Genomic DNA, 14,943 nt, shown 5'->3' on the forward strand with positions numbered 1-14,943 from the left:
CTTCACAATCCATCTGCCCTTAATGCAGCAAATGCATGGAGTTTCAGCCCTGAACCGTGGCTGGGAGGGCGAACATTCTCTTCATGCTCTCTCTTCCCTAATGAAATGTCTTTTGTAGAGTCTTTTTTTTTTTTTTGTTCACTCACGGCGGATGTTCTAATGAGGCAGAGCCTGAAATAGCAGTGGGGCTAGCACTGCAGAACTATGACATCCCATGTGAGAACTTGCCCAAATCACAGTGGCTGCAGCCGTGCGTCAGGTTTCTTTATTTATAACCCGTACGGAATTGTCCTACACTCTGAGCATATGGAGGGTTATGTAATACTCAGCATCCAATAGATAACCACTAAAGTCAGGTCCTATATATAAAGCTTGCTGAAGAGTTGTTTCTGAGGCTGCTTAAGATTGATTTAGCGCTCCTGCATGTCTGCTTTAAAATAATGTAATGAAAAGAAAGGTTATTGGGAAGCAATTCTTAAGCAATTCTTTAATTCTTCTTCAATTTAACCATGAAGATAGTTTTTGTTTTACTTGCCCAGGTTTTTGAAAGATGTGTCTGTGATTTTTCTGCCTCCACCCCAGTACAGTGGGTGTGAATGGAATTTGTTGGTAGTCTTCACAGCAGTGAAAAATAAGAATTAAAAAAAGAAAAATTCAGAAGCAGCATGTGTTTCCAGAAACAATGTCCCTGTTATTCAGGATAATCCACAGACTTTCTACTGTGCGTACTTTCCACTGAAGGAAAAAAAAAAAAAACGCCTCTGTGGAAACTGGTGAGAGTGTTCTGTCACTCAGTGGTTCCCAACGTCAAGGTTGGGACCCCCTGCAAGGGCTGCAAGATGAATCTAAGGGGTCAAGAGATGCTCACTGGAATGAGAGCCAAGAAAAAACGAAATACTTTTGTCTAACATTTGCTTCTTTCTTTTGAAATACTGTATAGTTTTACCCCCCAGGGCTTCTAAAACACATTCAAATGAAACAGTCTTAAAAAAGGAAAGTTAATTTGTTCCTGCGACAAAAAGTGGCAAGTAGAAATAATCTTTATATTAAGAGTTTGCAAGCAAAAGCTTGGGAACCACTGCACTTCCACATATTTTTAAAATATAATTATAAATGTTCAATACTGCACCACAAATGAAATTCCAATCACCTTGCATTTTATTGGGAGGGAAGCAGAAAATCTCTGATATCACAAGAAACAAAACTGGGTTACTACATACCATGAAAGCTAAGTGAGAAAATATTTTTTTTATTTTTTTGCAATTTTGGTGAACTGACCCTTCAAGAAATATTAACAAATACATCTTGAATGCTGTCATTTTATTGACGTTTGCTAGGATATGCGTATGAAAACAACATCAGCTCTTGCTGCTATAGGAATCTCATCTAATTAGCCCTCATTCACTCAAATTGAAATGCCACCTCGCGCCTGTCACATTGTATATGAGTGATCAGGCAGGAAGGCTGGTCATTACAATCATGACATCAAATGCCTGGCAGCAGAGGTCAATCAGTGTACATTAACCAAACAGAGCTCATGTGTTTTACAGCTTTTAGTGGCGTGTTGGCACCAGTGTACATGAGCTTTAGGCTGGCATCCAGCGGGCATGCAGGGCCTCCCAGCAGAGCGGGAGCAAGATGGGCCTTGGCCAGCCCTCTAACAGAGGGATATGAAGGAGACAGAGAGTGGGGGTGTTAATGCGTCCCCTTCCCTCCAGTGTTCAGCCACTCAGCTGATTTATGCAGCAGAAATGGACTCCGTAACTCTGGGCATTCATAAATACCTAAAAGGTTTTAAAATGATGGTCAAGTCACTGTCAGAAAGACATTACGCACTGTTTTCTTTGTTTTTTAGTGCAAAATAATTTGGGGAGAACCTTTGTTATCCTGTCCGGTCTTTTCTTTCCTCGCTCTGTTAGGTCACAACACTTTTTAATCTTTAGGTGTTGATGCGTCGTCACACTGATGCATTAGTGTGCGAGTTCGTGTACAGACAAATGCAAGTCCAGAGATCACTCTTAACTCTCACCTGGTCCTAATTATAGCAGATGAAGGCACATTTCGGTGGCACTCTGGTGATCTGTCATCGACAGGCCCTCTCCAGTCTGGCTGGGAGTGATATCTCTCTGTAAAATATGTATGACATCAAAAAGCCTTAAAGGTTATTACAAATTAATAATGAGTAGTGGGCCGAGAGCAGTAAAAAATAGCCTTCCCTTGGTGTCGTGTTTAAATGTTTAATTTAACATGCTCCAGTATAAATGTGGACTGCCTCCCAGCAATATGTACAGGGCCGCAGGGCCTCGCCAGTGTCAGTGGTCTGGAACATACAAACCCAGACCACCAGGCTCACATGTAGTCAGATCGACATTCAGATTAGACCGATTCATGCAGATGTGAATGATCATCCGTCTGGCGCCGTCAAATGTTATCTTGAAAAGGCGCAGCGCTTCTATCTGCACGTCTCTAACAGCATACAGAATTATAAAAACACTAAAGGAAGCCGTTTTACTCGCATCAAGCACAAATTCTCTGAAGACTCCGAGACATAGAAAAGCTCTTTCTGAGCGTTTCTCTTAAGCAAGTCAAATCATTGGCCCTGAACCCCCCTCACAGTAATGTCTGAAGACACTGTACAAAATTGCCTTATTTATGCCTGTAATGTAAGCTGTCTGTTCTGGTGTCGCTCATTCTCTGTGGAACCGACGACGGTGGCAGCCGAGTCTGGAGTGAATTTGCCGGGCGACTACCTGGGAAACATCAACAGTCATTAATTATGTAAAACTCTTCTCACAGTGGGAGCAGGCAGAGCTGCATACAACTGCAGCGCCCGCTCCTATTAGACTCAATGTACTCTACAATGAGCCCCCACTGCCTGGGGGCGTGGAGGGATTATCAGCCTACTGCCACGACCCCCCATAGAAAGACACACGTGCTGTACAGTACACGAACACAAGCACACACATTCTAAATGTGACGTTCTGTTAAGTTCTGCACCAGTGTGTGCTTGTGTTTAGCTGAGGAGGAGAATAACAGGAATCTGTGCTGTCTTTCCTCCCTAGTCACCCCATCATTCACTTCTCTCCTTCTCAGGTCCTGTTAGGTCTTTTTTCTCTTTCCCCGGCAATTGTCTGCTTTCCGGCTTTCTCACTACAATGACTGAAATCGGCAAATCTGACAGGACAAATGATATGCCGTGTTTGTCAGCAAGGCTGGGCTGGGCTGTTTCATTGTTGATAGTGCTGCCACCAACGCCGCGCCGGCCTCTGCTACTTGGAACCAAATTACCCACAGAGCCGTTCTATGCAGGGCCTACCTGAGATCTTCCTCCGAGCACTGCGATTGACAACAGCAGATTTATCAAGCAAATAATGGACCTAATTTCTGCACCATGTGTTTCCAATCCATCTTCTGTTAGCAACAGACGCAGGATTGTTTGGCAGACTTCAAGTCGTCTCCGCAGCATTTCGTTCCTCCGTCAGCTGGGCTCTTCTAGCCGCGGTTCAAGGCTCGTTCATCAGTGCTGTTCTTTTTAGCGGATGCGGCTTTGGCATGATGTTCCTCCATGCTGAAACAAAGGCAGCGCTGACACCTGTAATTAATTAGGCTATTATGCATTCCGCAATGATAATTGCCTCACTGGAAAGTCACCAGCCTTCTAAGAGGGAGAGAGAGGAGAGGTGGATGGAGAGCGCTATCCATCATAGTGGAGCGCTCTCTCTCCCTCTCTCTCTCCCTCTCTCTCCCTTCGTGTCATGCTGTCTCACCTTGACTAGTGTAGGCAGGGCTAGAGAAACACTGTCAACATGTGTCTGAGGGCGAGATATGCAGCTGTGCCTCCCCCTTGCCAGGCCTGCTCCACCAGCGGCCTGCCAGGGTCCATCCACTCCAGGGCTTTGGCTCACATTGGCACAGTTACCCATGACACCCCATCTGTTGTAGCTTTGTTCACTAGGGCAGTACAGCGCCGGGATAATGGGGGCACTTTATTTTTATAATTAGCCCTTACCTACACTTCTCCTCTCTCCTCTCCTCTTAACAGTTCTCCCAGCACTGAAATCTAGTCCAGGTACACTCATTACTACTTTTCACAGCCCTCCCTTTCAGCACATCAACCAGTGCCTTCATCTTAGCCTCAGCACGCCCCCGCTCCCTCCCATCATGCCATGATGGATACGTTTTCAGCAGACACACTTTCCTCAAGGTTTAGGTCGTTCGCTGCATCAAACATTTGAAAGCGCGAGCTCAAAGAAAATGACAACTCCTGTCTTTTGAACTACAAAGACATTCAGAAAAGATTTGTTTTCTTTGCTCCGTTTGTCTCTCACCGGCTCTTGACTTTGACTTTGCAGTGACTTTGAGGTGTTACTGCCGAGTCTGGGGCTTTTGAGTTTTGTTGAGAGGGCGTGTAACACAGCAGTTCTGCCGCCTGTTGATGGTGAGGGGGACCCAGAAGGCACCTGCTGTGTGGTGCAGACAGCAGGCCCTTTGATCTGGGTTTAATGTTGTGCCATGTTCTGTCTCTCATGCTGCTCCGTGTGTCACGTCCGTTGGGATTACGTCAGCTCCTCCTTGATCTGCAGAGATTTGCTCTCCTCTCAGCCCGTGTCATTATCAGCACTCTCCACCGGGGCACTGACCTGAAGTCTTGCTCATTTTGTCTTGTCTCATATTCAACAGAAACACCTTACGTCATATATCTTGATGTACCCTTTTAACCATGTTAGCAGCATGGCTCTGGTGGATCTGTCCATCACTTTGGTCCAGGTTTAAATATCTTAGTAGCTATTACAGTTTCACAGACATTCATGACATTCATGGCCCCCAGAGGATGAATCTTAATGATTTTAGTGATTTTCTGACTTTTGATCTAGTACTACCATTAGGGTTACATTTGTGGTTTTTGTGTCTCAAACAAACAAACAGTTGGGCTGTAAAACAAACTAAAGGCATTCCCATCAGCCTCAGCTGTGGCTGTGCTTAGAGCTAATCAGTGAATGTTAGCATGCTAGCACGATAAACAAAGATTGTGAACATGCTCAATACGTACTATATACCTGCTTAATATTAGCATGTTTGGATTTTCATTGTGAGCATGTTGTTTTGCTGATGTTGGCATTTATCTTAAAGCACCTCAAGGCCTAAGTGCATCCTCACAGTGCTGTTAGTAAGACTGAAGGCTCTTAGTCTATTTCATTCATTTACTGCTAATGCAATAATAGCTGTAAAAACATAATATGAAAATCCTTTCCATCTTCTCTATGGATTAATAGGGTCATGAAATTTTTCTGCTGTGTACTCTACAAGGTCCTACTGTGCTTCTTTTCAAATACAGGTGAGCTTCTCCTATAAGGAGTTCAGGAATCACGTTGTGTTTTCACTCTGAATCGGCCCCTGCATCGTTGCAGTGCGTGTTCGCATCAGGAAGGGATAAGTGGTACAAAAGAGTATTGGTGCGGTCAGCTTTGGCCATCTATTTGGCTGAGACGGCAGCTCTGCAGTGGCAGAGTGGCAGTGGCGTCAGTCTGTTGTGAGCACGGCGCGTTGACTGACAGGCACCGCTGATTGGAATTGACGTGGCGACGAGATGTGTGTCAGTGCTCTGACTGCTCATCTCGCCGGGCATCCAGAGACGGCCACAGCCACCGCTATGCCGCTACCACCGCTCTGAGATGGGTGTCACCATGATTAAATCTGCCCCGAAACACCGTCTGTGTGTAGTGTGCATTTGCGTGACTGCGACTTGACGTGTGTGTTTGCATGCTCCCAAGTTCAGGTTTGTGTGTGTGTGTTTACGTGGGTGTGCGTGTGTGGGTGTACACGGGTCTCTCACCATCCAGACTATATTGCAGTGCGGGTTTACCTCTGCCCCTCTCCTCCACACACTCATCAGTCACTCCACACCAACTCATCTCTCTCCTCCTGCCTCTCCTTTGAACCTACACTCAACGCAAAACAAACGCCTGCAGTGACAGCCGCACAAGTGCTGGGTGGCGTGGCTAAAATATGATCTTTTCCCTGCTTCTGAAGGGAAAATTGTGGTTTTCCATTTGTTTTTTGAACTTACAGATCACATGTACGATCACATATATCACATATAAGAAAACTGTAGCACATAGCTGTAACTGTCCTGTGATTGTTCAAACCATGTTGAAGTAACACGGTGATGTCCTCTGTGCAGATGTTCCTGTGGCCTTTTCTGGTCTTTTTTTTAAAATCACATCAGTTTTAAATTTTGACCTTTATTTAATGACTCCTCAGTAGACATTAGAAGAAAATATGGGTATGGATTCATATTGCAGATTAGAAAACTTTTATATCTAATCCAATAGATTCCAGAGAATTGAAAAATCAGTTGACTAAAATGAAATTCAACTAATATTTTCTTGTATATTTTTGAACATTAAAACATTGATTTGTACAGGAAGTGGGGGAACACTGTGAAAGCTAAGATTTCAACTCTAAAATCCAAACTACCAGGCTGTTGGCTTAGCTTTACCTTTACATTATCATAACAAAACACTGACGATGGCTGTATCTAAAACGCATATATGTGTGGGTCTGCGTAAGAGCTGAAACAATTAGTTGACCGACCGAAAATTAATTGTACAGCATTTTTAATAATGCATTAAGGACACTCACACACACACACATACATACACACATATATGTATGTATAGTTTCTGCACGAACTAAAGCCAACCACCAAACCAAACACTGGGCAAAATGGACGTTGCACATGGCTCAAAATGGCAGCATTAAAAATGGAATGACAGTTGAAGTCAGAAACAGGACTGCATGAATGATGGATATATTCTTGTTATTATTTCATGTTGAAAATGTTTTACCAATACAAATTTAACTGAAAATATAAAACACCGCCTGGCTTTAGATTTCAGTGAATCTTAACAGGCATAAAAGTAGAGCGTTGGCCATATTTTGCCTCTTTTTCTCTACGCTTATATTAACACCGAGGACTGAACGTTTGTCAGGATCCGGCGGATTCTTCTGGAAGGTGTTGTGACAAGCGGTGTGGCGGTGGTAGTGGGCTTCCCACTGTTTTGTTCTAATAAGCAAGGAGCGGGACCGGGGTTGTTGTGACATCCTGTCAGCCTGTGGGCTGGACTGGCGCTCAGCGAGCACCACAGTAGGATGGACTCCCTATGATTGTGCACTGACCTTTGCATCATGGGGAAGATGACAGGTAATTTTGAGGCCTCAGGGACTGTGGAACCATACATTTGCTGTCCCCAAACCACCCACAGCACCAACCACATTCACCTTGAGATGGAAACAGTATATTCATGAACACTGCCAGCACACACACACACACACGCAAAAAAACAGAGATGAAATCACATGCTGCTGTTTAAACCCAGGCACAGATGCATATGCAGACATGCTCCAAGCATCACACACTTATTTGCTCTCACACGCAGTGCAAGATCTGCCTTGACACCCGCCCAACACCCCCATCATCATCACACACTCTAATCACCTGCATCATCACAACCCATCCTCAAACAACCAAATCACAGGGGGTGGCAAACTGGTAAGGCAGAGGGGGAAAACGATGATTTAGAGTGATAATTGCATAATCACCAGTTGTGATAATTGTAATTGATGACTGCATAATTGCTAATTGCGCTCTTTATGGGAACCTCTCTTTTCCGTTGTCTCTGTCTCTCTCTGTATGTCACTCAGTAGCCCTTCACTCTGCTTCCTCTGCTTCGATCTAGATTTGTTCTCTCCTCCTTCATTTATTTCTCTCTCCTCAACACATGCTAGCTTATTCTCTCTCACACACACATGTGCACACACACACAGATGCACACAGAGACTCACTAGCGGGTACTGTAAGTATTCTCAAAGGCTTATCAGTAAGTATTTCCCAGCAGCCTTGTCCCAGCGGCTGTGCTCTGCCCACTCTGTTGCGGCGTGAAGAGTTATGGAGGAGCGCTAACAGGTTTCCTTTGTCTCTCTCTTGCTACTCTGCCCCAGGCTTTACTCCTGCTTGTAAAATCAACCTGCGGCCAAGCCCATTCCCTTGGTAGCCATATCCTTTATCACAAAACGGGTGAAAACAAAGAATGCGTTGTGAGCCAAAGCCAGGGCCAGAGCCATATCTTGCAGCCAAAAGAGGAGAAGAGATTTGCCAGTAGTAGTCCATCCTCGAGCCGTACCTCTCTGTACTACAGTCCTATCTGCTGGTATCTGTTGGTATGAGGCTTCTGGCTCTGAAATCCCATGTGCTTGGCTGGAGGTGGATTAGCATGGAGATGAAGATGACTCCCTGATCAGCCCATATTATGCACGACACCTCAGAGTGCTTTGACGATAGAAAGGATGGGTTGCGGGGGGTGGGGGGGGGGTGGGGGGGGGGGGTATCTATACGCATAGCGGCCCCTAACATGAGAAGGCATCAGGCAGGCGTGTGATTGATGTCTCTGCTAGCGTCTGTAGGCAGGTTAATGGTGTGATTGTGGAGGTAATCTCCGTGTTCTCTCGTTAAAGGATGATGGAGGGCCAGGAGACCCCGTGTGTCTGTGGAAAATGCAGCCTTAGCTGTTGCCTTCACAGGATCTCAGCCTTTTTACATATGCAGTTGGGAACCTCATTTGATGTATATGCTTCAGAGGAAGCCAGGCCGGCCAGCAGACTGTCAGGGAGAAGTTGATGACTAGCGGTGGGTTCAGCCACCCTGCTGTAGTGGCCATGTAGTTCAGGTGTAAACTCAGGTTCGTAATAGTTTGTCTTGGTGTCACAGTGTGAGTGCTGTTGGAGGCTTCCTCATTGTCACGTCGTAGAGCAGAGGTTTGTTATTGGCTGGAAACGAGCCCTTGGTCACCATATTGATCCTCTTCACAGTAAAAAAAAAAAAGAAAAAAAAAAAGGAAACACATAAAAACAGTGGGTATGAAACAAAACTTAGCTGAACCAAAACTAGTTGTTGATGTTCTCATAACCCACACACAAAGCTGTGAACATTGTTTACGGGCCAGCGTGCTTCTCACATTCTCACTGTTTGTGAACCAACATGGCAACAATAACGTCATGTCCTGGAAGGAGAGGGGAGGTGGGTGCAGGGTGGATGGGGGTTGGTGGGGTGGGGGTTAAATTGGGGTATAGCTGAGTGAAACAACAGCATAGTGTAGCAGGGAGCTGGCTGAGAGCTGCAGACTATTGCATCTGTATTGATTGGGCTCTAGCCTTTTCCATTTTCCATGAACTCCTCTGAGCTGCTCCAAGTGGGAGTGATGGGGGGATTTGCTTGATCTTTATGATATTTCTTTAAACATGATGCTGTCGTTATGCCTCCCCGGGGAAGACGCCAGCCATTTCCAGTAAATCAAAGGCTCTCTGCCCCTCGCTGTTTTCCACACACCTTATTTATAACCCCACTAAACAGCCCCAACACACCACCTCCACAACCACCACCATTCACATAAGTGTTTTCTGCCTTTGCGAAATGAATGCTTTTCAAGTGCAGGCATACCGATGAGGAGCAGCTCAGCTCAGCCATACCACGCACTTGACCCTCCGTTGTGGAGTCCATTGAGCCGGTCCGACCGAGGCTGTAATCAACAGTGACAGAAATGACAGAGACAATAGATGACAATAATTTGAATTCCGTCTGCTCCTGGTTTGGGGGGGGGGGGGGGGGGGGTCATTTGGACGAGCCTTATCTGATTTTCTGTTGCAGAGCAGAGGACGTTGAGAGGCAGCCATAGGGCGTCCTCTGACTTAAAAACAGGCCTGAGGTCTTAGCGGGAGCTGGGAGCAGGATAACCCACATACCCACTAGTGCAGGTGCCCTCTCCATGGGGCCAGGTGGTGGCTAATTCGCTTTCTTTGTCCCTCCTAATGAATCGTTAATTGGTTTGCATCACCCACTGAGCCGAGGATAGCAGGTGCCGAGTGCTGCTGGTGATGGAGGCCGCTGTCACTGGCGAGCCTCCCCGTGCACGCCGGCACCTACATTTAACAGGCCAAATGTCACCTCGCAACATGCAGCAGCTTGGCAGTTAAACAGGAAAGATATCATCACAGTTTACGCCTTGTATCTGTAGTTGTCAGTTCTTATATAGAAACGTGGCCTTTGAATTGGTCGATCTATTCACAAGCAAGAAATTGTAGTGTATTTCTGTTATACATACTGAAGATATAGTACATATCTTGGCATGCAGGAGTGTTTGTTTCATTTATTGGCAGGATGCTGTGAGGTTGACCTTTGCTCTTGTTGCTATTGATTCAGTGTTAGCTATTTAAGATCTTAAGTGTTTTCTGCTATGAGTAAAAGTGTCCGTTTAATACCTGATATGTAAAATATCCTGTGAATTGTGAGTTATGATGTATGCCAGCGTTGAAACGGTCCATGTTTACCTTAATGACGTCTCTTCCCCTGCAGGTGGTTGCTCTGAACAAGCGCAGTAAGGAGGCAGAGTCTGCGTTCCTTGGAATCTACAAACAGCTTATCGAGGCCCCAGGTGAGTCTCCCACCAAGACCAGAGATGTGCATCTCCATCACCAACAACAACAACAGCAGCAGCAGCAGCAGCATAAACACCATGTTCACACTTACACTTATTACTTCTAGAATTATCTTTCTCCCTTCAAAGATCACTCCCTGGAGATCAATTCCCCACCATACTTATACCAGTATCACTGGACCAGCCCTCTAAGTATACACACAGAGACATGTCATATATATATGAAGCAACACACACTATCCAAAAAGTAATTTTCTTGCCATAGATGGATATGGTGCAACAGCACATGGATATAAGATACATAAAACCCTATACCCTGTGGCTCTTATCTATTTTTCAAAGTATGTGCTCTCAGAGTGGTTTCCAAAACTCTGCGTGAGGCCACTTCAAAACCCAGCACTGGTCCTTGAGTGTAGCCTGGCTGAGGAGCGAACACATCCTTGAGGAGCTCTGCTGTTGATTGTGGAGGGCCAATTAAAATCCCAACTGAAGTCTGGCTTCGTGTGGAACGTAGGCCTGATGAGGCCAATGGGGGAAAAAGGAGAGAGGGGCAAAGACAGTAAGTTAGAGCGGAGGAAAGACATATTGTGTGTTTATTCAGTTGTTATTTCAGTGCCAGGGCACATGTACTGTATTGCTCTTTGTTGCGGGAGACGGCAAGCAAAACGCAGCCCAATCTCAGTCTAGATCAGAGAAACACTTGTGGCAGGAGTAGAGAATGCTGTTTACAGATTCAATGAATACAAGATAAAAGTCTGCATCAGAGAAATAGCGACGGCAGCAACTGACTTTTAAAGGTCTCCATTTTTCCTTGAAGTCCCCTGCTTGATATTGCGCCACCACATGCACACACACACACACACACACACACACACAGTCACACACACACACACACACACTTTGAATGGAGTTATTTCCTTGATAAGAAATACCGTTCTTTGAAGATGTTTTCAGTTTGATTTTCTGACCTATACCTTTTATATCAAGGCCTTAATTCAAGCCCAGGAGCGTCTTGTGGGATATATTTTGTCACGAACCTCTCTCAAGTAGAGAATAGAGTCAACTAAGAGTTGTTATGTTAAAGAACAAAGACTTTAAAATAAAAAGAAGGGCCACTGTCACCTAACATCAACTCTTGTATGAAAGAAAAAAACTGCAGTAGCTTTTATTTTCAATATCACTGATATTTTTTCCCCTCTAGCTCTTAATATACAGTGCATATGAATTCACACAGTCTATGAGTGGTCATTATATTGAGTAAACAGTAGTGGACCGTCCGGTGTCAGGTTACATCAGGTGATGTAGTGCGGCCAGCCTCCTACCTCCATTTGACCTTACCTTTACAAAGGGAGTCTGTTTCACTGTATCACTGGGACTCATACAAAGTGCAGCGAGTTGTTTTCTTTCTCAACAAAGGTCAGAGACTTGAATGATATGAAACAGTGTTGGGCAAGTAGCTCGAAAAATTTAATCAACTACTTAGTTCTTATTATTCAAAACTCATTACTTTATTAATGTAATAATTACTCAATGAAAAAGTAATGACATTACTTAGTTACATACTTAGTCATGAGTTAATTTTTGTCACTCAGCCTAGCTCCAAACATACCACTCATGGATATTGTGGTTTATCAACTTCCTGTTTTGAGGTGTTTCCCGACCATCGACAACTAGCGTAGCCGTGCTGACTGCAGGCAGCAGTCCAGATTCTGGGGTCCAGAACATCTGTCACAGTGAAGCTGCTGTGGCAGCTGATTCCTGAGCATAGAATTACCATTTGCTAACATGAACTAGCTATCTAAGAAGATACAACATGTGGAAAGCGTATTCCTCTTCTTTTGGCCCAGGCTAGCTGCCTCTTTGGCTGCGCCAAACTAACTTTTCCCAGACGGTTCATCAAAGTGGGCAGCTGCCCCAGGACTCCAGACCCTCTGGGGCCCCAAAAATGCATGCATGAAAATCATCATGATTAACTGCAAATTTGCACCACTAAAGTACAATATTCAGTAAGGCTGTATTGTGGCCCATATCTTGTCATGTCAAATCTAACTTTAGGACCTAAATAATTTCAGTTCATTTCTTTTGATCACATGCAGATTATACATAATTTTATATTGAATCCAATACAAAAACAAATTAACTTCTTGTGTCCACAGTCCAGGCTGATGGTGGTGTGATGATGTGGGAAATGTTTTCTTGTCACACTTAATACAATCAATCATGGTCTGAATGTCACAGCCTAGGTATTGTTGCTGACCATGTTCATCCCTATATGGCCACAGTTTACCACATGCTACTTAAATCAACAGCTGACAAATCTGCAGAGATGATGTGATGAATCATGTCAACATAGAGCAGAAGTTTAGAGGAAAGTTTCCAACATCTTGTGGAGTCCATGCTACGAAGAACTGAAGCTATTTTGAAAGCAAAGGGAGGAACTACCCAGCATCAGTAAGGTGTTCCTAATAAAGTGCTCAGTGAGTGGCTGTCCCAACAAACAGACAAGATTTTTTATTCCTTCTCTCGCCAAGAACATTTCCCCTAATGGTAAGAGAGCTTATCAGTTACAAAGCTAAGATTGGTTGGCCTCATCGATAAGTGATTTTGTAACATTCTTCTCTTTTAAGGTGCTAAACAAAGTTTCTTACTTACTCATTGGTCTACCATGTTTTTTCTGACTCTACAGTCTCTGACCATTCTTGAAAGGCAAAAATACACCGTAGACTGATCTTGGCAATAGGTGGCTTCATTGCCAGATATCCCCCCACTTATCCGCCTGCAGCCAACCACCAAGTCTGAGCAATGAGAGTATTTGTATGTTGGACCCTTGCAGTATCTGCCATCTGTGAGGAGGGCCTACAGTATCCTGTGCCTGTTTGTCACTGTACATCTTGCTGCTGGTGTCCAAGGTCACAACTCCCCCCCCCCCCCCCCCCCCCCTCCCCTTCTCCTGCCCCCTCCCTTGCTAGAATGGATGACTCCAGGTACACCGGAGGACAGTCATTTGGCTGTGGCCCCACTTCATTTCTCTCTGCCCCTCAAACACAACAGTGAGCTTTCCCACCATTCCCCCAACAAACGCTACAGCTCATGTATTTTTAATCTTTTGACAGATGCAATTATTCTTTACACGCCGTGCTCGTTAATCTTAATGCAGTTATTACTATTCATTGCAGGAAGTTTTTCCCTCCTATTATTTCATTTGAAAGTGCCTCTCCTTCAATGTGTGTGTGTGTGTGTTTGTGTGTGCGCGCGCACGCGCGTGTGTGTGCTCATTTGTGTGCCGACACTAAGGCTGTCGGTCCAATCAGAGCAGGCCAGCGGCAGAGTTAATGAATGCAAGAGGCGAACTAGGAAAGGAGGGGGAGGGGCCCACACGGCAGCAGCTCAATATGTGACCTGTTGTATCTGGCTATCATTAACATCTGGTCACATATCAGTTATCCACTTTGCTGTGCCTACTATTGAATACAAATAACATATCCATTACATTTGTGAGATTCCAGTATGATAATGTTACGCTTTGTTAATGCAGGATAATGCTCCTGTTCAATGGCAGCTCGAATGCAACAGTAAACTCAGAACAGAAATAACTTCTTGATGCAAGTGATTGAAGTGTTTTGTTTCTCTCTCCTTTTGCCTTTTATGAGGCCCCTAAGCCAACATGTCAATCCACTGGAGTGTTTCATTAGCGTTCTATATTTTGATTTGCCTGTGACATCTCCCCATGCTGTGCACTGTAACTCCTACCCAGTCTGGGGCTTGAAAGAGGCCTGTTAACAGTGTTTCCCTAACAATGTTTATATCACCTCCGCATGGTTTTGATCAGTGCAGATAAACACGTCCTGATCACTGAACGCTGAAAAACAGTGGCAGCTTCTGCCCGAATTCATCGGTTTCCCAGAGATGCACCTAACTTCCTCCGTCTTTTTCTTCCTCTCCTCCTTGCCGTCTCGTTCTGCTCTTCTCTCCCGGAGTGTGTGTGAGTGTGTGCGTGAATGGCGTTTGAACGTCGGCGTTTGTTGCCACCTCTATGAGAGCAGCGAGGCCCTGTCGCCAGGGGCGTAGCCCTGAGACTGACGCTCCAGGTGTTTGCTCTTCCTCGCCTCCTCTCAGTACACACACTCATCCCTCAGGATCCACCCCGCTCCCTCTCTCCTTTAGAACACAGCTCCTTTTATCTGAGCGGGGAGCTCACTGAGAGTTTGTGAAGATTCTGATCTGAATACACCCCTCCAAGTGTGTGTGTGTGTGTGTGTGTGTGTATGTGTGCACACCAGGCCTAAGGCATGTCTGAGGTGTGTGTCTATGCATGTGTGCGTTAGTGGAAATATTATGGCAACAGTGCTTGCTAGTGGTGACCGCTGGTACTGCAGAGCACAGCACAAGTGCAGGCAGCTTTTTGTCACGTTAAGTCACATGTCTTCTTGTGTTATGAGATGGTTGTAAGTGC

General features: G+C 45.1%; 1 protein-coding gene across 1 annotated transcript in view; it reads left to right on the forward strand.

Moving 5' to 3' along the window:
• cux2b (cut-like homeobox 2b) overlaps positions 1-14,943 on the forward strand; it is an 82,939-nt gene that overhangs the window by 48,125 nt on the left and 19,871 nt on the right. Inside the window, exon 4 of the mRNA XM_041043276.1 lies at positions 10,409-10,487. Coding sequence (XP_040899210.1) covers positions 10,409-10,487 — 79 coding nt within the window. The remainder of the gene's footprint in view (positions 1-10,408; positions 10,488-14,943) is intronic.

Source organism: Toxotes jaculatrix, chromosome 7 (assembly GCF_017976425.1).
Source record: "Toxotes jaculatrix isolate fToxJac2 chromosome 7, fToxJac2.pri, whole genome shotgun sequence".
In the NCBI taxonomy this organism is placed as follows: Eukaryota; Metazoa; Chordata; class Actinopteri; family Toxotidae; genus Toxotes; species Toxotes jaculatrix.